The sequence below is a fragment of the Helicoverpa armigera genome, chromosome 5, assembly GCF_030705265.1.
Source record: "Helicoverpa armigera isolate CAAS_96S chromosome 5, ASM3070526v1, whole genome shotgun sequence".
NCBI classification, from domain to species: Eukaryota; Metazoa; Arthropoda; class Insecta; order Lepidoptera; family Noctuidae; genus Helicoverpa; species Helicoverpa armigera.
Genome location: NC_087124.1, coordinates 4,013,038 through 4,036,680, shown reverse-complemented (window position 1 = coordinate 4,036,680; position 23,643 = coordinate 4,013,038). Strand labels below are relative to the sequence as shown.

The 23,643-nt window shown below is 36.3% G+C and overlaps 2 protein-coding genes across 2 annotated transcripts; one reads left to right on the top strand and one right to left on the bottom strand.

Annotated features, from left to right (window-relative positions):
* Positions 1-7,084: 7,084 nt before the first annotated feature.
* Positions 7,085-22,755, top strand: LOC110384669 (protein takeout). Its single transcript, XM_021346080.3, has 5 exons — positions 7,085-7,283; positions 9,422-9,513; positions 15,752-15,900; positions 17,664-17,797; positions 21,492-22,755. The coding sequence occupies exons 1-5, from the start codon at positions 7,229-7,231 to the stop codon at positions 21,788-21,790; spliced, it is 729 nt and encodes a 242-aa protein (XP_021201755.3). The 5' UTR covers positions 7,085-7,228; the 3' UTR covers positions 21,791-22,755.
* On the bottom strand, positions 11,177-13,331 carry LOC126055069 (uncharacterized protein DDB_G0290685). The gene is made up of 2 exons (XM_049842675.2): positions 13,207-13,331; positions 11,177-12,808 (listed from the first exon to the last, which is right to left on the bottom strand). Exons 1-2 carry the CDS (start codon positions 13,255-13,257, stop codon positions 11,177-11,179), a joined length of 1,683 nt encoding a protein of 560 aa, XP_049698632.2. The 5' UTR covers positions 13,258-13,331.
* Positions 22,756-23,643: the final 888 nt, after the last annotated feature.

The following is a 23,643-nucleotide window of genomic DNA, read 5'->3' as shown; positions in this document are numbered from 1 at the left end:
GGTGATTGGTATACCAATGCATCGGAGAGCACGTAAATGTCGGTATTCCTGATGTCTCCCCGGTCGTATAGGATGTCCGACCCATTGTGCTGTCTTGGTATGGTATGTTTGCGGCGGTGAGAGTGAAGGAATAGAGAGCGCACCTGGTTGGTCTCTTTAGTCAGAAAAGTCACCGTGACCGCTGATATCCCTTCACGCCATTTTATCGCCAGTAACGTGGTTTATTCAGTCTTTAACCGAACCCAAATATTACTCACCAGCAATTACAAAAAAACACTTGTTTTAATTTGATTATCGGTTGCAAATAGCGGAAGATAGAAACTGGTATAATCGTAGGTTGCGCACACGCAGTTCCTAGATATTGGCATCCTCTGTCCGGCTGAGGCGGCGGGGGAACAACCTGAGGAACCTTGGTTTGGTTTAGCTAATGATAAATATGATAGACTCAAGACTGTATGTTCTAGAAATCTAGATGTCTGACTAAAAATGGGCAATTCAAAGAAGGCCAAAAGCTAATAAAAATAATTACTACGAAAAAAATAATAATCGCTAATAAAATTAAATAATCACTTTTCCGCTTACCGATTTAATGTACTAAATATGCTGATTTCATAGTCTTATCTCATAGATGATTCGTCTTTGCAAATTGTTCACCTTACACTTTCAATATCTGGAGTTGCTTGAGTACGTAATTTGGTCTCTCTTTGAAGAATTAAGTTTGTATGAATTTGTGGATTCCATTTACAAATCCATAATCGCACCACTCAATGTCAATGTGGACGTTACCTGCATGTCGTCTGTCAACAATTAAACAATTGCTAAGATCATCAAGAGTACGCTTTTAATTAATACAATATTCGATGGAAACATCCAGAAAAGTAGCATTTACTTTAGTATTTCATAAAGTATTGCCATTCTATAACATAGGAGCCGGTAGATTGACGACCCAGTGAAGGTCACTCGTATTTATTGTCAATTAACAAGCTCTGCTTCTTATGGGGTCGGCAGTTCCAAGGTGTTCGCTTAAAGAGAGGTTATTAGAGATCATGCAATCAGGAATAGGTACCTATAAATACTCAAAATGTACCTTACAATATTCACAGGTAGGTATTTTGTAGTGGATGGTCGGTGTAGTCAGCGATTAAGTTAGGGGATAATGTGTCTAGTAATTCACGCAGATAAACCAAATGGGTTGTACTTATTGTCTAACTTTTTTTGTCTCTTTTACCTATTTGCTTCCAAAGTTTCCAGGTCGGTTTCAGCAAGGTATAGGGTTGTCAGTCTTTTGAGCACTTGCGCAGGACTGCAAAGGGTTTCTTTTTAACATCCTTGAAAGAGAGAAAAAGCCTTATATCATGCTGTACACTGTCTTTGAGCCCAAGAGCCCAAGTTAGGAAGTAATCTATTCGCCGGGCTTGAACCATTATATGACGAAACATGGATCAACATTCAACATACTAAAGAAGCGCTACTGAACCCTTTGTGGAAATAAGTAGTGATGCTACATTATATCTCATTTCGCAAATGGATCCTTCATAGATATTTGTGTGTTGGCAATTCGTGCGATATGTCAAGAGGTGCAGATCGCCTTGACCAATGATGGTTGCTCAACTCTCGCGCAGCGCCCCTATACCTCTCTCACCTTTAATGTTTGTCTTGCTGTTACCCGACTGCGGGAGAGTTGAGAGATATTTTAGGTTATAGAGAGATGGGATAAGTCGACTTGCATGGAAGTAAGAATGTTCCATTTTTATCTACAAAAGCTACTGTGGGATTAATTTTGATGAATTAGCTAGCAAAAGCTTAAATCTGAATTTAACAAAAGAATAATCTTTAATTGTACTTATCTATCGAAATATCCCTTTTTGGATCATAATCGAAACAACGCGTTTTCGAAAAGTATAAGATGTGTAGAACTGTATAGATAAGAATGTCTAACATCTTATTAACAAGGCATTTACCAGCAAGTAGGTTTGTTAAAAAACATTAATCGCCATGTATAGCAATTACAGAATAATTAAAAATAACGATGTCTTGATTGATTTGCAATTAGTCTCACACGTTTGTATTTCAAAGTAAAACGCTTTAATTAAAATTTTTAATCACAAATCAATCTTGTTGTAATCTTATGTGATTAAAAATTATAAAGTTGTTATTTTGACTGTTCTAGTGTTTTCTTAAATTGCCTGCACGATTTATATAATTAACAAATCTCTACTAATGCATACAGGTGAAATATGTTTTTTCTTGTTTGAAGTAATCTTAGAGGCTGCTGGACTAATTTGAAAAAAACATTTTCATCCCACCATCTCGGAAAGAGTAGTTTTACCCTTTGATATCTGAGCGCAAAAGCCGTTTTTATCCTCTAGAGCGGCAAAGTGATTTGAATTTAGAACATCGTGTGCAACAATCCATTTGTGACAATCTTTATAAGACTTTTCAAACAAATACATATTAAACAAATAAAATACTGCTTAAAATAATAATTATTCAATTAATTAAGTAATTTTTATGATTGTTTTTACATAGATTTTTAACCTCGTTTAATTTTTAAACTGAGTTTTCAAATAAATGAACTTTAAAAGGTAGGTACTTCTTTTTGGCTTATTATTTTCCGGGTGACTAATAACTTAAAAGTCGACAAATTAATGTTTGCAACAAATAAAATAACTTGCCAGCGATTTAATATTTTCGCGACTATTATATTTAAGGTTCAAAATTAAGGGTGTTATAAAAACTAAAAACTAGCAGCTGCGTTTGGGTAGCAAATAAACTATACCAGTCAATTGAAATATTAGGTGAGGAGCTATTTATAATGACTTGGCGACTAATAATGTTAGTTGGGTGGCAAAGATAACATATTACCAACTATTTCGTGCCGACTAAAAACCCAGTTTCAGGCTTCGCTTTGTGGATAGCTCTAAATATTAATAGGAGTACCATAAAAAGGAATATGAGTTAATTATTAATATTTTGTTATCATAATTTCATGAAAACGGCGAAGGTGCGGTGGTATTATCTCACTTGGCGCACTATGAAGATGGTAGAATTTAATTTGGATTCATTTTATTTAGCATAATTGCCATTTATAACCTTCAATTAAAAAAAAACTTTGTATTAAAAATTGAAGTTAGTGACGAAAACGAATTACTGCAAAACCGACTCCACGTAGTCTTGTCTGCCCTACCCCTAGAGTGCAATTCAAAACCGCGTAGGCGCGGAGGGGCGAGGCGACCTGCGAGCTGAGGCGCAGGTAGTCTTAACGCTCGCCGCCGCGGCTGAGGCTGGCCGGCACCGCCGGCCAGCAAGCTGAAGCTGCGGTGGTGACAGAAGTCATGCTTGCTGCATGTTGCATGCTTACTTCCATGCTATTCACCTATAATTTTGAAAATAACAGCCGCAAAATATTTTTTCTTCATGCCATTTTAGAGTTTATTTAAAGCTATTAAAAAGTCGCACAATATATTGATAATATGAGCTAGTTTATATTTATTCTTCACCCAAACAATTTTAAATAGAACCTGATTAGTATTATTTATGAATGCCCATTTTCTATTTTATTGTCATCATTAAGTTTTCGCTTAGATATTAATTCAGTTGCCAAAAGAAAAACTTGATGCTAGTTTAAATTAAAACGGACCTCATAACTGATTTTTTAATATGCTACCTTTTACTTATTATGATACTCCCTATTAGCTGCCAACCCATTAATAAATGAATGGTACAACACATAAATGGTACCCACTCTATTATTTTTTTAAACCTATATTCGTTTTACTTAGTCGCCGCGTTAAATACATGCCCTTCTTTTTAATTTGATACTCATATGTGCGCGCCATTTTGTTTTTTTGCAAGTAGTAATTTCCTCGATGAGGTGGGATGAAAAGTTACGTGTTGCACTCGAGTGCAAAGATTTTTCACCTTGTGCTCTTTTGATTTCCTCGCTAGGTATCGCTCAGGATTCTAATTATTGAAACACTCGCTACGCTCGTGTTTCAATTTTAGAATCCTTCGCTTGCTCGGTCATCAAAATTGAGCACGCGGTTAAAAAGCAAATTTGCACTCTTGTATAACAAATAACTATTGTGTTCCTAACGCATTTATCGAGAATGGTTTTTAACCGGGTAATCAGAGTAGTTCCCATGAGAAAGGAAGTACAAAACACACAACTGTAGCGAACGAAGCGTCAAATAACTTACTTCAGACCTGCAAATTAATTTGACAAGAACTTTATCAGCGCTTTGTTTTGAATTTGACTACCGTGAAGTTACTGTACCTAGTAGTCCACTTCAGAGGTGCAAAGTACGTAAGATTTTGTAAAAGAGAGCACCATACAATGTGCAAACTGCATTTCATCGAATAACCTTGCCGTACAAATTGTTTGTCTGTGTTTCGTGCAAACGTATTACTTAACATTTAGGTTAACGACTTCATTATCTCTGCCATCAAATGTTTTGTAGTTTCTAAGCCAAGCTATGAACCGACATTGTAAGAAAGAAGACAGGACATTAAGAATTTTTGGAGTTTTGTACTCATTTGGTATTTGGACGCAAATTGTTGGCGAGATAGGCTTTACCTACAACTAAGAGAAAGATGGTATCCAACAGACAAACTGTTGTGTTACAGTTTTGTTGGACATTTTGTACTTTTAAGAACATAAAATGTACCTTCTAATAAGCAAATAAATAAATATTGCTGAAAGACATACATCGGAATAAATCTCACTGTATGGTTTTTGCGAGCGGATTGACGACTTCAGTCTTTAGGGCCCGTTTTCTCAAGATGGTTTTTCTTCACTTTTGCTCAGTTACTTGTGTCCAAGGTCCACTTAGATAGAAAAACTAACTTAGAAAACATACATTGATACTTGCCTCACCTGAAATCGAACTCTAGGATCTTTAACCACTACGCCACCACAATATGGAACATGATAAGTATTTTTTATTACAACTAGCTTAGGACGTGGGTGAAACCTGGAAACAGCTAAGTATAGAGAAAACAAATCAAATCGAACCAATTTTTTCAACATAAATGTTACTTAACTGTGGTTTTGTTGTACATAATGATCTAAGAATAAGTTTGTTGTGTCATACGCTGTATTTGAGTCTAATTATATTTTAATGCAGTGTTATGCAAGAAGTGTATGTGAGAATGTGTATAATCATTATAAGTAGTAATTTCACAGTTCCGGTCAAGGACAGATTTGTTCTCATTTTGATAATGTTATGGGTTTTTCTTTGCCAAAGCATTAGTGTCTTTTTATAAAAAAAAAAACGTCTAAATAAATGTCGGAAAATAATAAGGTTGTAAACTCTTCTGACATTTCTTTAGATAGATCACTCTGTATATGATGATATTTAAAGAAAGAAGTAGGTATTATAAATAGTTACTATAATAATTATACCTTAAATCTGTTCAAGTGCCAATGAATAAAACACAATACTATTAATATAAAAGATCAACAACCTATTTGGAAACATTTCGGGACGTCTGGCAACGAATTTCATCTTACGCATTGAGAAATCATCGACAGTGTTGCAATATCAAAATTATGTATAAATAATGCACAAGTAACCTTCTACAGCCAAAGCACTTTAATAATAATAATAGATAATGTATTTATACAGTGTTTACGTTGCAACACTCGCTGTTCATTCAATGTTTTCGTTTTCACGCTTCGAAAGTACGATAATTATATTTTAAATGTTAAATTACTGAGCAACTGTTATGTTACAAAATATGTGTTATTTTATTCACTTTCCTACGATATGGCTGGAAATAATGTCACTTGTCAGGAAAAATTAGAATAGAGGCAGGTGAATGATGCCCATATGATGCGTCGAAAATGCTTCCTCCGTGTAATATGTTAAAGACAACTTAACATTGCAAATTTATTGCGCCCATCTATTGCTATATAGATCTCGGCTAGAGCGGAAAAATGATTAGACCTGAATCAGCATATCGAAGGAAAAAAGACAGGTATTTTAAGACGTTTTGACCCCAGAAAGGCATTATTTTGCAAACATTACACTTCCTAGATTTTCACGATTTTGACGAGAGCCTAGGAACTTACTTCAACACAATCCAATTAATAAAACTGGAGCACAACACTTAGATGTTCACAGAGGAAGGTGAACTAATGTAATCACGTGAGGCAGCGGAACGCCGCGCATCCAGGAAGACCAGCTCGCTCGAACATCCCCGCAGTGGTGCAACCGCGGAACTGTGTTATCATGTGTTGTGATAGACTAGCTTCCACCCGCGGATTCTACCGTGTCCTAAGGAAACAGGCAGGCGTTAATAGAGTTGACCTGTATGCTATTCTGGATACTGAAAAGTTCCATCAAAATAGGTTGTTTTGTTTTAGCATATTAGAGTAACAGCAGACGTCCAAACATTCATCTAAAGCTACCATAGATTATAGATAACTTAATACTTACTACTATACAATCAAGCTTACTCGTTTTTAGTGTGATTGATGTAGAATGTAGAGTATTGTTCTGATCAATCTACCTAGCTTAATATTAGGATCGTTTCCCAGTCTTACCAGACGCAGCTGAGTACCAGTGTATCTAAGCTCCTCAGCAATCCTGTCAACTTTCAAAAAGAACGATATTTCCGCAATTTCCATTCTGGACAGTTAAGAGGTCATTAACCTGAACATTCGGGAAAATTGGAATCTTGGGTAGTTTCTTTTCATATGGCCCTCTCGTAGCACCTATTAGCAATCAAATTAGTAAATACAATTATTTATTGCTTGTCACCAAAATAGGAAGAAGAATAGCCACTACTTTGGCTTATCATAGTCAAATCGATATCGCCTTTGAACTTTTCATTTACGTAAACTCCTAAAAAGGATATCTTTTTTCTGAAGTCAAATCAATTACAAATTAACAGGGTACTAAGATTATAAAATATTTCATTTCCCTTCCTGACTCTAAGAAAAACATCAAAATACAAAGGTTTCAGAAACAACCCTCAAAAAATATTTTAACAAGGAACCTTTATGAATTGTTAATTTCAGATGGTCAAAGGACAAACAAATAGTACAGAATAGGGCTGATGCATTCACACGTCCTTAGTAGCCGAGTGGTGGTGGAGCAGCGAGGCTCGCCAGTGCCGGCCGACACCGCGACCCGGCTGGCCGATACCACGGCTCTTCCACCGTTTCCACACCAGTGCGATTTGCGAAACATTCCTACGTACATTGTGCAAGCGAAATATCGAAATGTTGCCTACTGCGGTGCTCCTGTTTGTGCTGCATTTTGTCGCCGCTGATATTCGTAAGTTCGATTTTTGAAATTGGCGCCTTTTTCACTTTTGTTGATGGCCTTTTTGGATAGCGTTTGTCTATGTTTACTTTTAAATAACGGTCATTAGGAGTTCCAAACTCATTTTAGTATTACACGAAATGGAATAAGAATACTTTTGAATTTATTGTGATTATTTAACCCACAGTTAACAGTACACTGTAATTTCGAGACCTGTTCAATTTTGAATTGAATTTAATACCTCATTAACCCAGATACACCTAGTATTATTGGCACAGACACGTTATAAGTTATCCAACCTGCATGCTTGCAAAACGAATTCCATCTTAAATAAACCATTTTCAACGTACTGATTCTGCAATACTGCAGAGTGGTCATTTTCAATAAATGTTGACGCAAAAGTAATTTTATCGTAGTATAAAAAGTGCGTGTACTTAACGTAGATCGTGGTTGGTCGAGTTGGGACATTATTGCAGAACACAGTTGCGATAAACGACGGCTATACTGACATAGATGCTGCTTGAGTAAAACTACACGTTACCATTGCTCAGATTTACTTGTATTCCTATAAAAGTTCTTATTTATCCTGTTTTTAATTATGTTTCTGCGTGAGTCGGTAACGAGGTTTCTTCCTACTTTGGGTTAATAGATTTTTGCTAACTACAACTACTGATATGTGATGTTCAATTGTTTTCTTCCCAAAATTGCTAACATGGCTCAGGGATAGAAGAATTAAGCTGCCAGGGGCTTTACCCGGGTCTTGTAAGAACTACTCCACGCATCCGAGTAAAAGTTATCAGTTTAATACAGCCTGAGATAAGCATATTCAAAAATGTAAACAAATTTCATCTATATAAAGTTAGTACAGATGGCTTTTTATTGGTGACTTCAAGAAAGTAAATATTATGTGGATATTTCTTATGGCTAGGGTCATTATTGTCATCTATGAAAGTAGAAAATCATTTTCTCGAAATCGCATTTTCTTAATGTTTTTGATGATAAGCTTCATCCGTGATTAGCACATTATTATCTACCAACAATTTTGTTTGCATAATGATTATAGTTCATATCATTTAATATATACATAGATATTCATCATCTGCTTAGTCTTGTCTTAATAATGTTGGTAGCTTCCAGTCTTACCTAATGTCCTCTGGTCTCCTCAACTCGGTAACCTAGACAACGCCATACAGGATCCACAATATAACAGAAACAGGGAGGAACGACGAAAAAAGTAAATAAATATAACATGACTTTTTATAATTCCAACGGGAACAGCGTGACCTGGTCACAGTACATAGTCAAACAGATATAGAGCACATAGACATCACATAATAACTCATTGCCGTGATGCATACTAAATAAATGTAAGTTTATTGATCCACAGTTACATTAATAAATCTCAATTTAGGGTAAATTTGTACAAATGTTTGCTTTAATACTCTATGGGAGACATTTATATAGGTTCTGTGGTCCCCAAACTAGGCGCTGCCTGTATCTTGGGGACGTTGGTTGTAATGATATAAAGGTTCTTAAGTTTATCGTTAGGTCCGATATTTATATAATATTAACGAATATAAAATAAGATCAGAAACTCCACATCATAGTAATTAGGTTCCATGTTTTTCGAAGGTGGGTGTTTAAAAGTAACCTAGTGCAGTACTCGAATGTGCGTGCGCCTTTTTCCGAGCGGCGCAGAGTCTATGACGAGCGATGTAACTCGATGACATAACTGAGCCTATACCTGTTCTCAATTCACGAAAGCGGGATATCTAGACTTTAACTTCTACTTGAAATCATCAATTAACAAAAAAAAATGCAATAAAATATTTTTATACAAAGTAGGTAAGAAAATGTGATCACACGTCTTTAAAAAAAAAGCCAATTTAGAAAATTATTCTATCCAGCCACATGACTTGTGAGTGACCAAGGCTATATTTTCCTGGCATGGGAAGTAGATCCCTACGGATTTGGGTAAAATCGCGGCAAGCAGCAAAGCTGAGACCTATGAGAATAAACCCTTAAAACTGGGAACTTATTTTACTTGCATAAACGTCTAAAGTAGAGTAACAAGAAGGCTACATATTGTCAATGCGTAAATACACAATATGTTTTTGAAGATATTGATCAACATGTTTGTTTTATTACAGCGTCATATATAAAAGTATGTCAGCGGAACGACCCCCAAGTTGACAAGTGCATCATGAATTCCGTGGATTTGTTGAGGCCAAAGATGATTGAGGTAAGTGTACTCCGCACCCTTAACTGCTTGTTTTTTGCTTATTAAAAAATAATCGAATATCGATTGTGTCTCGCGGATTCAACGATATACAACGGTTTAATCTTAAATATTAGATACGATTTGACTGGTTCCTACTACACCATAATTTTCCTAGACTTTTCCTAAACACATTAATGTCATGATCGGATGCTAGACTAGCCGACTGTACCTATATTTTACATGTAGTGACTGCGATCTGATCTCCACGACCCAGTTACCAAGTAACATGATATCCCTTGATGACAGCCTAGACTTTTGGATTCTGGCTGCTCATGATATACAAATGATTGTTATGACTGGCCTGAAACGTTAAAGTTTCGCCTGTCCGTCCGTCCGTCCGCGCTTTATCTCAGTAACAGTACCTAAACACTATAAAGCTGTTTATAACCAACATGTAGGTATATCAATCACGTCGACATTAAGTTACTGTGATTTTTTTTCATTCCAATCCCAATCCTTGAATAGGTATTTAAAAACTTTGGGCTACTTCGCGCTGATAAGATTGTTTCCGAGTTGATTATTTCGGGATAGGTGCAATCGGTAAACCACGGCCGGTCTTTGCCGTTTTTCCTTCTATTAATCGAATCATGTAACGCTCCTCCTTATTTGAAAATGTGCGTTTCCATATATAATTTGCACACTATAGGTCTGTATAGGTGTACATGCCAAGTTTTCTCCCATTAATATCGAAGCCAAAATTATGCTATTCGATTTGATAAAACAGCCAGAATGTAAACAAAGAATGACGCTTTATCAAGATGGCGGGTATAACCCCCCGACCGATGACAAAACGTCACATTTTTATGTAAAATGTTCGCAGTATCTGTGGTCTACAATTTAGTAGGGTTCTATGTTTGTTGACAGTCAAGTCTTTTATGTTCTTTTACATGTAAACGATTTAATACATATTTAATTAAAAATAAGAAAATAATTTACGGCATTTATTGTATTTGACTTCAAATAACTCTGAAAGGATTACATAAGTTCTACAGACATAGTTCTAAAATACCATTATAATGTTGTCAGTGTATTACTTCCGTAGTTATTTTATAAAATACTAGCTTCTGCCAGCGGTTTCACCCGCATCCCGTGGGAACTACTTCCCGTACTTCTAAAAGTAGCCCATAGCCTTCCTCGATAAATAGGCTATCTAACACTGTAAGAAATTTTCAAATCGGACCAGTAGTTCCTGAGATTAGCGCGTTCAAACAAACAAACAAACAAACTCTTCAGCTTTATAATATTAGTATAGATGTTCACTACTTCAATCGTGACTTATAAAGAACCCTTTTTATGGCTTTTGGCTCATGGCTCCGTGAATAGGGTATAGGTTCATACCCAATAGACCAAATGAATAAACTTCGGGAACACGCAATTCCACGGGAAAAATGCTGGAATTATAAAAATCTTAATTTATTGTCCAGAAAAGGTTATGCTTTGTGCTTATAATACTAGCCTAGTTAGGTTCTTTCAAATGTGAACAATTTTATGGTTTAACAACTTCATGTTTAATAGGTTACATTATATTTTTCATATCCTTAATATTCTACACATACAATAAGTTATGATCACAGGCAGGGAATGTGTTATATCTTACTCATCTCCAGGTTTTTTCGCAGGGTTATCAATCATCATTTGGCCGGTTAGCTTGGCCGCGGTTACCATTTCTGGCACCGCCTTCTTTAGCTTGGTCGTTGGCACCGCCTTCTTCAGCTTGGTCGTTGGCACCGCCTTCTTCAGCTTGGTCGTTGGCACCGCCTTCTTCAGCTTGGTCGTTGGCACCGCCTTCTTCAGCTTGGTCGTTGGCACCGCCTTCTTCAGCTTGGTCGTTGGCACCGCCTTCTTCAGCTTGGTCGTTGGCACCGCCTTCTTCAGCTTGGTCGTTGGCACCGCCTTCTTCAGCTTGGTCGTTGGCACCGCCTTCTTCAGCTTGGTCGTTGGCACCGCCTTCTTCAGCTTGGTCGTTGGCACCGCCTTCTTCAGCTTGGTCGTTGGCACCGCCTTCTTCAGCTTGGTCGTTGGCACCGCCTTCTTCAGCTTGGTCGTTGGCACCGCCTTCTTCAGCTTGGTCGTTGGCACCGCCTTCTTCAGCTTGGTCGTTGGCACCGCCTTCTTCAGCTTGGTCGTTGGCACCGCCTTCTTCAGCTTGGTCGTTGGCACCGCCTTCTTCAGCTTGGTCGTTGGCACCGCCTTCTTCAGCTTGGTCGTTGGCATCGCCTTCTTCAGCTTGGTCGTTGGCACCGCCTTCTTCAGCTTGGTCGTTGGCACCGCCTTCTTCAGCTTGGTCGTTGGCACCGCCTTCTTCAGCTTGGTCGTTGGCACCGCCTTCTTCAGCTTGGTCGTTGGCACCGCCTTCTTCAGCTTGGTCGTTGGCACCGCCTTCTTCAGCTTGGTCGTTGGCACCGCCTTCTTCAGCTTGGTCGTTGGCACCGCCTTCTTCAGCTTGGTCGTTGGCACCGCCTTCTTCAGCTTGGTCGTTGGCACCGCCTTCTTCAGCTTGGTCGTTGGCACCGCCTTCTTCAGCTTGGTCGTTGGCACCGCCTTCTTCAGCTTGGTCGTTGGCACCGCCTTCTTCAGCTTGGTCGTTGGCACCGCCTTCTTTAGCTTGGTCGTTGGCACCGTCTTCTTCATTTGCAGCATAGTCTTCTTTAGCTGGATAGTTGGTATCTTCAACTTCAGCATCGGCCACAGCTCTTGCTTCACCGTCCTCATCTGTGGCATAACCGACACCAGTCACTTCTGGTTTATTTCCGTCATTATTTTCATTATAATAAGGTTCTCTAACGTGAACGTTAACTTTGAGCTTGCTCTGTGAATATTTTGCTATGACTATGGACTTCATTTCTTTACCATTTTTACTCTTAGTTGCAGATGCTTCGCTTTCAGCTTCAGGTTCATTTTTATTGTTCTTATTTGTCTTACCGAGTTGTACATAAACATCTATATTAGTGTTTGTTGGATTGACCGGTTTATTGCATTGAGAACCATATCTATTGGGATTTTTGGTATCGAGTGTTATGTGGGTATATCCAGATTTTGTGGCAGTTGGAACCGAAATCTTAACTTCGCTTGGTTGAACTCTATTATTTGTATTACACCCTGGAGTGTTACAGGCTCGTTTATTTCCATTATTAGCATATGGGTACGGTAACGGGAAATAAAAAGGATAATTTTGATAATTGTCCAAATTCGGTATTCTAAATTGCACAGTAGTCGGTATGTTGCAGTTGCATCTTTGAGCTTCATATAAAGCGCACTGTAACAATCAAATAAATTGTCGTTAAAATATAATGTAATTGCCTAAGTAACGTCAACCTTACAATAACAAATCCAAAATATTGAGTTTTTATGTCCAAGTAAAAACTTTAATTCAAAATTATGAGAAACAAATATTACAAATAATAGTAGTAGGATATATTGTTCATATTATAGGTATGTATGCATATTTAAGAGTTATATACTCATTCATAGCTTTTCATTTTTTTATGGAATGAGCAAAGTTATTGTTACCAAAATCCTATTCCCAATCCGAATTAAAATTTGAGTTTTTATGTTATTCATTTTCACGGTAAAATGGCAATGAGAAGTTCTCTGGTATACAATCACTAGTGCTAAAATAGTACTATAATAGTTTATTCAAACTTTGAGACTTACTTGTAGTAGTCCTATAAAGGTCACCAACACTATTGTTCGACACAAACCCATATTGGTTAAATGAAATGCTGACTTCTTACTAACAAGCTTATATACCTTCGCTGTGAAACTGATAACTTTAAATTGACTTATTTGTCACAAACTTCGGCCATTGTTGCTATCAAATCGGAAGCTAGAAGCACGTAGGGCTCGTTTGGTTTTCACTAAAACAGATAAAGTGTCAGGTGTTTAATAAATGCTCCACCATTCTTCTTTTATCTTCAACGGGCATTATAAGGTGGAATTCCATGTTCCGCTTTGTTGGAGTAAATAGGTTAGTGTGCTTTGCATTCGATTCAAAAAGGCGAACAAACACGTATTATGTGCTATAGTAACGATTTCCAGCTGACTGGAATGTTGTTCTAATGTGTGTTATTTATTTTGTGTCTCTGCTTCATTTTATTCAGGGTATAATTTTGAACCATAAAATATCACGTACTGACCCGGAAAACTTCGTAAGGCCCTGTTTAAACATTCTTTAGATATTTTAAAACCAACATAAGCCAAATCGGTTAAGCCATTCTTGAATGTAAGTGAGACAAACGAAAAGCAAGTTCAGCATTTTTACATATATGAAGAAGACTTACCAAAATGAGCTGATTTAAAAAACTAACTCCTAAAACCTGTGCAGTACACAAAACCGCTTGATTTTATGAAAGTAAACATGTTGCAACAGCGAAGGGACAACACACAGCATCAAGTGCTGCGGAGTTTCGCAAAATCAAGTAGTACGCACATATCCTTGGGCATTGAATTAGGGTGAACGGCTAGACCGGTCTCTTGGGAAACATATCACACAAACGTATTGGGAATTTGATAATTTACTCTTTGGGGGATTGATTTCAGTAGCTTAAATAACCTTAATTAATTGGTCTCTAATATCAAGTGCACACATTGCAAAATTTTAGTCCACCCGTAGTTTGTTTAGGCCCTTAAATCCGTACGGAGATCATGGAGTTGAATGAAAGTGCGCAAACTACAACAATCACGTATTTGGCCAGTATTATGAGGACGATAAACTTTGATTGGATTATCCTTTTTTTTTAAATAACATACTAAAACAGAAAAAACTGTCAGTCGACTGCTTAGACTGCAGTGTTCGGGAGCAAGTCTTGTTTAAGTTTCTAATAACATATTATTTTTAAACAATAAATTATTCTTATTCTTATTATTCTAATGTCACACTGTGCAAACCTTTCCCATAAGCCAATGTGTAAAATATGCACATTTTCCCATCCGAACTTCTAAGACTCTTCTTCTTATCTAGGATTTCGATTGATTGCATTGTCAATTATTTTGTTTGATTTATTTCCTTTGCAATGCTATACAAACGTTTCACTGTTGCAGTCTACTGTACCCATATATATACATATATTGTTTTTATTTCATTCACAGCGATTCTTAGAGACCTTTAGTTTTTTAACTAAAAATATAGAAGCTTTCAAAATTAAGGATCTAACTTGAAGTGACCTTGTTAACCACATTCAGAAGAATTTAATGGAAATAATATTAGCTTAGTATTGAATCTGAAAGTATGTCATTGTCAGTAGTTTCTAAACAAACAAACAAGTGTGTCAAGTGGATGGTGGACACAAAATGTAAACTAAGCACCTTGTTTGTCATACCAGTGGATTTTGTGAATCATCAATTTAAATGCTGAATCAAGGGCTGTTATATGTGCTGTAGAGTTAGCCGTGGATGTTGTTATAAAAAATATTTGAAGCTGTGTCCAGTTATTTTGATTTTCTAAGTATTTAAAATTGGGCAATATTATTTGTCTTTACTCCACGTTACTAAGGTAGCTTCAAGTGTATTTTTTGCAAAATTGGCACTTATTATTGTCCTCTCCTTTGTTTATTATCACATCACATATTGAGTGAATAATTTATCGTGTTACCACATAAACTAGTGTTTACTATTAGTAAGAATAAGAATCAAAGTTCTCAGCTCCATCAGTATCAACTTCGATTGCATTTTTACAAGGTCTCCGAATTTCGTAACTCACGCTGCAAAATTCATCAAGCAAATTGTTGTGGACGTGTAATTAATAGAATGTGCTGATCAATTACATGTTATTTACTATTCATAGCAGAACTGTTTGTGTACGCACTGAATAAAAATAGCCTTATATGCATTAAGCCAGGGTAATGTGTACTTTGTATGCTGGAACTGCTCATGCAGATTAGGTGGTCTGTCATGGTCTTTTTGCTATAGTTAGAATTGTCTTCAGTATGATGAATTAAATTGTGATTCATCCAACCAGCCACCTTATAGCATATTGGATACAGCTTTGGGTGACCATAGACAAGCTCTGCGTTCTTCATGTTTTGATATATGTAGTTTTTTTCTAAACCGACTATAAAATATAGCTGAGCAGTCTCGCAGATAGGTACGAATAGGGCCTACTTCAAAGCTTTTTGGAAGTCACTGGTGTGTCATAAAATGTAGGTACCTATTACCGTGCCTATTAAGAAGTGAAGCTGATAAAATTGACGTTAATTTCCAGGGTATCCCAGAACTGAATGTACCAGGAATCGAACCTCTAAGCTTGGGGCAGATTGCTCTAGCTCGCGGCCCTCAGGGTGCCAAGCTGACTGCAGTTGTGAACGATGTCAAGGTCCGTGGGCCCAGCAACTTCATCATTGAAGAACTTAAGTGAGTAGACTTTATTTTGAAGAGAGGTATATTTTTTTTAGAACATAAAGGAGAGATATTTACATATTTACAATAAAAAAAATATTCTAGTAAAACTAAAACTCATCAAAAACGCCATATAGTATATGTACATATATCTGATCTATCTCAATGTGGTCTTCCTTCAATGACGGCGATGACTTACGAAATTAAAATATCATGTTTTATGATTTTTGCATATTTGAAATCCATAATTGTTAGGCAATTTGATACAGAAGCCTTTCAACATTTTAGGTATGTCTGTGTGATATTTTTGTTAGCCTTGCCTTACTTACTTAATTTTTTGTCGCAGGGATTCTTATAATTTATAACTTACTAGTTGTTTCCTGTGGTTTCACATGCATGTCGTGGGAATCTCGACCTCGTACCCGGATAAAAAATAATTTATGTTACTCGGGGATAGTGTAGCTGTTCAGTAGTTTCTGAGCCTTCAGGGTACAAATAGACCAACAAAAAATCCTTTCATTATTTTAGGATAGATATAGAAGTATTGATAAAGAAGACAATGTGTACACAGAAATAATGAGTACAGTTAGCTTCCGCGTGTAAATGATTATCCTTCGTAAACAAGCAGCAAGTATTTTCCCTTATGAAATGTGTATGTATTACACATATATTACAGGAAATTATTGTAGGTTTCAGCACCTTATATAAACGCTTCCTGACTTCGGTCGGCAAAGGATCTGTTCACATTTCCGATCGTAAACCTATTAAAGTGAATTATTCTTCATTATCGAAGGTCGGTGCAGGAGGAGAAAGCTTAGCGATTAAGTCCTCTTACGAAATTAGAGTTAGAATCCTCGTAGTCTGTGACAGACGTACCTGTGTTTGAAAAAGGTTACAATAAAATCCAGTTCTTGATAGGCTAAGCTTTTTCGCGAATATTTTTTTTCACTCATGCCCCATTGTAACTAATCCGTGAGTCCCGATAAAAAGTAACTGATAGCCTTCCTCGATATTGAGGGCTGTCTTATACTTATAGAATTTTTCAAATTGAGTCAGTAGTTCCTGAGATTTTAAGCAAACAAACAAGCTTTATAATATGTACAGATTGAAAAAGTCGTCTCCATATAAGATTTTCCTAATCTTTGCGGTGTGTGTCTATGGTTAGTTCCAAGGGCTAAAAAGGATTATAAAATTTTAGATCTGAGCAACCTTTGTCCCAGATAGAGTAACCTTCTACGAGTTTTGAATAACTTATGAATTTACTGGGTAGGTATCTATTTTGTGGTTTCGCGTAAATATCACGTTGCCAATGACCGATATTTTGGAAACTGGTGGATATATACCCATATTTATAAATTCTAACATATACGTCACACATTTGACTACTAACCTTGAAGTTAAGACAATGTAAGGTCAGAATCCTATGCCAAAAGTTTTTTTTATATCGCTGAACTTGTGTGGGGTTAAGCCTATTCTAAGTAAACGAGGCCCGTTTACATATATTTTTTTTATATCTATACTAAATACTATAAACCGAAATATATGAAAAGTTTGCCTGTTTGCTTGAACTTGCTAATCTCAGGGACTACTGGTCCAATTTGAAACATTTTTACGAGTTCGGCTACTTTTTATTCACGTGGCCAGAGACGTTTCTGCGAGAGGCGGGTAAAACCACAAATAAACCGTTAAATATTCTACAGTTAGGCAATGCCCAATAATATCATCTATCTTTAATATATCTTACTTAATAGTGACCAAATCTATTTGTAAAATTCCAGGTCAGATCTGGACAAGAACAGGTTTGACTTCAAGCTGCTGCTGCCGAAGCTGGACTTCGCTGGCAAGTACAAGATGGACATCCAGGTGCTGCTGCTGCGTCTGCAAGGCAGAGGAAACATCACTGGCACCTTCAGTAAGTAGTATATTTTTAGCACCTACCTATTTATCTTTTTCTAGCGTAGTGCACTCCAGATAGGTATAGGTATGTCGTATATCGACGTAGGTAGATAATTATTTACACTGCATGGACATAGGTTGTGGTTGAGTTTGATAGGTTTACTTTACCTGTTCAAGATATATTCGATAATGTACTACCAAACGTATAGTTGACGACAAATGTGGTCTTTAGGAGTGGGTCCTTTTGTAGAGTAAGGTGATATCAATTTTGTTGGTTACTGACATTTAATTAAAGCTGGGTGAGTTTTATTTCCTCTCTCTTTACTCCTGTAGAAAAGTGAACCTCAGCGATTTTAAGTTTCATAAAAACTTTTAACAAATCTAGTGGCCCCTTTTACACCTAACGGCCGGTTCACACATGTCTCCGTTTTACTGTTCCGTTTTATCGTGTACGTTTTTTTTTCGTCGATGGCGTTTTTACTGTATACAGAATACTGTGCCATGTGTGAAGTCACTCATACAACTACATACGCCATCGACGAAAAAAAACGTACACGATAAAACGGAACAGTAAAACGGAGACATGTGTGAACCGGCCGTAAATGAAAATCTTTTTATAGATAAACTTGATGTCATCAAAACAGCAATACAAGTTTACCACATTGTTGCATTGGCGTAACCAGAAATAAACTCGATCATGAAAGAAAGTTATTTAACAGGCTGATCGCATGAATCGATTGCGAACCACATTATGTAATACCATTTCTATGTCAAGATCATTCTTCAAAATAATGTATCTATGACCAAATCAACATAATGATGTAAAACGAAGTATTCCGTGTCTGTCTATTTGTTTAACAAGAACTACAAACAATACTGAACGGATTTTCATACAGTTTTACTAGTATGCATAATGGTAAATAAGGATTTATGTTCCTAGTTATTAAATTAGACCTGTGGAAATCTTGAGCGTCTCATTAACAGATATCTCTCTCTGAGTAATTGTAATTTTTCGTATTTATTGGCATCAGTCATTCTAAACAAGTTGAATAAGGAGTGAAGGTATTCCAAGTTGCCTCTGATCGTCATATGTTTGGCTAACTGAACGTGGTCATGCCTCGTTTGCGTGTTAATTGCTCTGCCAAATGGACGCTAGCGGTCACGCACGTGTGACTCTATATTATTCAGGAACTTCAAGAATGTATCTGGAACTCCATTAATTAGGTTTGACAATATGCTTTTTTTTTCATCGCTTTGTGCGATTTAGACTGCCATTTGGCCTTAGTGATGGCTGAGACGCAGAGGAAAGGTTTGAGCGAAGGTCATACTGTCTACTACTGGAGAGTGTCCTAGCTAGTTTAAATGAACCTAATCACAAAAATAATGTCTGTAGGTGTATCTATAGATAAGAAATATGAGTTTTAGGATACGGAGATAAAATCCAATATAAAAACAAATAAGATAAAAAAATATGAACCTAGATTAAATAGTAATTTAAGAACTCAAACAGTTCTCATATTACAATTGATCTTTCATCACAAACATTCTAGTACAAGGAATTGAGATTTCATAAGTGCATTAGTAAATAGTGTAATGGCAGAGTTTGTTGAACTGTGTTGCATCGGATGACGTATGACGTTCGCTGGGTTGCACCTGTCTGCGGCACCGTTTGCACGCATTGCGGTCACCAGGTGCAAGGGACGGGAGACCCGAGAAATTGCTACAGGACAGTAGATTGTAGACTCATAAAGAAAAAGAAGAAAACAATTGACGTCAGAATAAATTTTGAAGAACGAAATTGCTTGAGCCAAGTTTTTTATAGGATTGAGCTGGATTTAATGTCTTTTAAAGTAACATCCACACGAATCAATAGATGGACAAGGTTAAGCTGATAGCGACGGTTATTCAGGTAATAGATGACTATCTTGACAAGGCGAGATTGCTGCATAGTAACACTTATGCGTAACTTATTAACTAACTTATAAATTAACTTATTAATTAACTTATTACTTATGTATGTAAAGCACGTTGGTGTTTTTTTGTTGAACGACAGTTTCTTTGAAATGAGTTTAAAGTCCAGTGTAAATTTTATATGTGTTACTTTATACAAGGCTTAAGTTCCATTAATGTTGTAATTATTCAAAAGTTTAGCACCTATAAGCCTTGATCTTTAATGTCAAGTACATTTGCAAGAAAATGTTATGTTAGTTCAGTAAATATTGTTGTAACCATAGTTATTCATTAAATAATTACTACGTAATGTAAATGAGTTGGCTCAGACAATACAAAAATATTTATTTAAGTAATATCCTTGTTAACCGTCAGTTTTTCCTTGGCCTTAGTTTTTCCCGCTAGTAATAAAATTAAAATTATTTACACACTTATTTCAATAATAGATATATGTACTATTATATTTGCCAACTCTGCTGCCCTCTTGAATTAACATCTTTTCCTCGTACAAAGTTTGTCGGCGCATTATGTTTTCCGTTCCACTCTGTGACTCATTGTACGTCATATTCATGTCAATACCATCCATCCAACTTCTCTTCAATCTTTATTTCCCTCTGCAACGCCAATGATATGTTTATAATTTGGTTCATTTCAAAAAGTTCCTTGGCTTTGAGGCAGTCGAAGTTTACCTTAAAAATAGACGTCAAGTGAAGTCCATATCACGAAAGAAGTCCCGCAGACGCAGCGCTAGTGTCTATGCGATAGCTCAGTAAATACGTACAAAAATATATAGTTCCACAATTTTCCGCGGGACTTCTTTAAATGGACCTTTGCAATACAATTCGTTCTTCACTTGTACCGTACACCTCCGCTTACTAATGCGCCATGCAATGCTTAGCATAGGTGTAAACGTTACATTCTGCACGTGCGTGCTTACTGGGTTACCATGCCACTTTATGTAATCTTTATCATTGCTTATCAAGAATTCGATGTTGTGGACCTGATTGACAATTTTAAGGTAGCTAGTTTCAGTAGCTGTTTCTTTATTATCTACTTTTGTCAATCTTGCTTCTTTTATGTCATTTTTACGTCAAGGTTTTACATCTACCTTTTATCATCTCATTCATTAATATTTTTTTTTGTATTGCAGATTTTTGTTATTTGCATTTTAAAGTCAATTCTCTTTGAAACCTCTGATAGAAATCTTCAATTTTAGGACACTTCGCATAGATGATTGGTATTGTTATCAACCACGCAATCTACAGTCGTTGGGAGATATACTTCCGTTTTGCGTCTTTCACCAAGTGCAGTATACGGAACTAGACTACTACTATTGATTTACTTACCATATTCCCTGATATATCATCTTATAGCTATCATGTTACCTTCAGGAAGAGGAGATAGAACATCAGGAACTATTGCGTAGGCGAAACAAGACTTCACACTTATCTAACTGCCACTTCCTACATTATGTGCGGACTAGATACCACTCAAATTACTCACACGGGTATAATATACGACGTAATTATTAGTTGGCGTGGAGATCGCTGGAAGAAATATTTTAACTTGCTTGTGTAATGTAATCAGTGAAGATATTAGATACTATGATTTTTGTTAGAGCCCAAGTTTTTTTAACCTCCTAAGTTACTCCAAAGTCCTCATGCTTCAAAATATCTTGCTAGAGACGTATGACTCAATAGCGAGAAAAGTGCATTAAGACATTGATTGTTATACAAATTAATCATAAACTCTCATTTCAGGGGACTACGCTTGCAACGTCACAATGAGGGGACACAAAGAAAAGATCGGAGAAGACGAATACCTTCAGTTCGATCCCTTCAAAGTGAAGCTCCGTGTTGGCCAGTCCTCCATCTACCTGACTAACTTGTTCGATGGCGACCCAGTCCTCGGGCCCGCCACCAACAGGGTCATCAACGAGAACTCACAAGTCTTCCTTCAAGAAATCAGCCCGGTCCTAGAGAAGTCCCTTGCGGACCTCTTCACAGAAATGGCGAACAAAATAACGTCAAAGTTTACTTATAAAGAACTTTTCCCGTGATTCGTGGTCATATTGGGTTACCCTGTAATTTTAAGTTGTTTGTGATTTTGTATGTACGTCTGTCTATGTTTATGTGGGTCGTTAACAATGTCGAAGGCCTGTGGTAATTCGAAAAATATTTTAGGGTTGGTTCATTAAATATCACATTCATTTTTATCATCAAATGTAACTAACAACAATTTCATGATTAATTAAATATTTCATAGTTTTCATATTACTTATTCATCTACCATGCCAGCCCTTTACGGTTATATTGTACAGTGATTAGTTTCAAAGTGTTAACACAGATACTAGTTGTAAGGTATTGGTTATTTAAGTGGTAAAGTAAGGTTGTAAATAAATAGCATAGTATTATTTAACAGAACACGTACCGGCTGACGCAACTTCAGATTGTGTAAATAAATTCTTCTTGGAAACGGATGAAGTGTTCAAACATATATTTTCATCATGATATAAACACATGAATAGTGTTATTATGATCATTCGCAAAATTTCATCATTGTATGCCTTCTTATATCATGGTCATCATCATCATCAGCTTCATCAGTCACGGTGTTCATCCAAAGCTAAGCTTGGTTAAAAGTATGTATAAAGTTATTATTTTTGCATCAATATCATTATTAAATTACATTCCTATGACACACATATTTTCCTATATCAATGGGTACCTACATGGCATATCCATGCTAACTGGTAACTTTGCAAAGGAGGATATTACATGGATTGTACTCTTTTCTACTACATCCGAATCAAATATTAATACCTATTCATCAACTTGGCTTCTCATTAATTAAATCATTGCATCTGGAAGGCGTTACAAATATTTTAAGTCTAATATCATTTGTTTCATATTCATCTGTTTTATTCAGAATTAATTCTGTATCTACGCTTGCAATTGTCATTACTATATCATTGACATGTGATATCAGGAGATAATGTAAAAATAAATATAATTCGTCAGTTCATTTGAGTTTTTGTTTCCTTGTGGTTGACCAAAATATACATACTTAGGTATTTGAATTAGCTGTAGTGGTAATCCTTTTGCTTAGTGGGAGTGTGAATTACTTTTAAGGTAAAAGTATGAGTTTATGACCAGAACTATGGCAGTTATGAGGTACTCAGAGGTCCGGGAAAGAAAATCCAAACACGTAAGAATAGATTTTAGTTGAGAGACTGGATCAAGGACAACATCAGGTTCTCTCTATTAAGAGAATGGATATAAATAAAATTAATTTAATAGACATATTACCTGCTTGAGACTATATGATAAAAAATGTGTTTTAGAGCTAATAAAGTGGCCATTCAGAATCTACATTAAATCAATAAAATTATAAATTCTTTGACATTTTAATTGCGATTCAAGCGCCACCTACGCATTGGTTTAACGGTACAACGAAATGGAGACACATACTTGATTTACTAAGCTTAACAATTACTTTGGTCAATGTTACTTAATGAGGCGTAAGTAATCTAAGTAATAATGAAGTCTGGCCTGACACCGATAGATGGCAGCAGTTGGCGACAAAGAAAGAAAACTGAAAAAAATAGAAGTAAATATTTTAATGCAAACATTATTTATTTTCCTTCAACAGAATAGCAGATGGTTTTAATTTCAGTTAAAAGTACACGGAAACACAGCAGTCAAACTTGTATCAACACGTTTTTTGTGCATGTGGTTAAAATAAAAACCTTCACTCGTATCATAACGTCGTACTTACGTCGTACGTCATTTACCGTGTCCGTTTTATTTTTCTCTTACATAATAATTTTAAAAATTCATCTCTACCTAATGTTCTATTTAACTCAACAGACAAATAAAAAAGATATCTATATTTATAAAAGTTTCCTTATTT

Bases quoted from the DNA above. Each gene is read 5' to 3' on its own strand.
- LOC110384669 (XM_021346080.3), top strand. From the start codon at position 7,229: ATGTTGCCTACTGCGGTGCTCCTGTTTGTGCTGCATTTTGTCGCCGCT. The intron at 9,514-15,751 runs GTAAGTGTACTC...GTTAATTTCCAG, and splicing joins TGAGGCCAAAGATGATTGAG to GGTATCCCAGAACTGAATGT. The intron at 15,901-17,663 runs GTGAGTAGACTT...GTAAAATTCCAG, and splicing joins TTCATCATTGAAGAACTTAA to GTCAGATCTGGACAAGAACA.
- LOC126055069 (XM_049842675.2), bottom strand. From the start codon at position 13,257: ATGGGTTTGTGTCGAACAATAGTGTTGGTGACCTTTATAGGACTACTA. The intron at 12,809-13,206 runs GTAAGTCTCAAA...TGATTGTTACAG, and splicing joins CCTTTATAGGACTACTACAA to TGCGCTTTATATGAAGCTCA.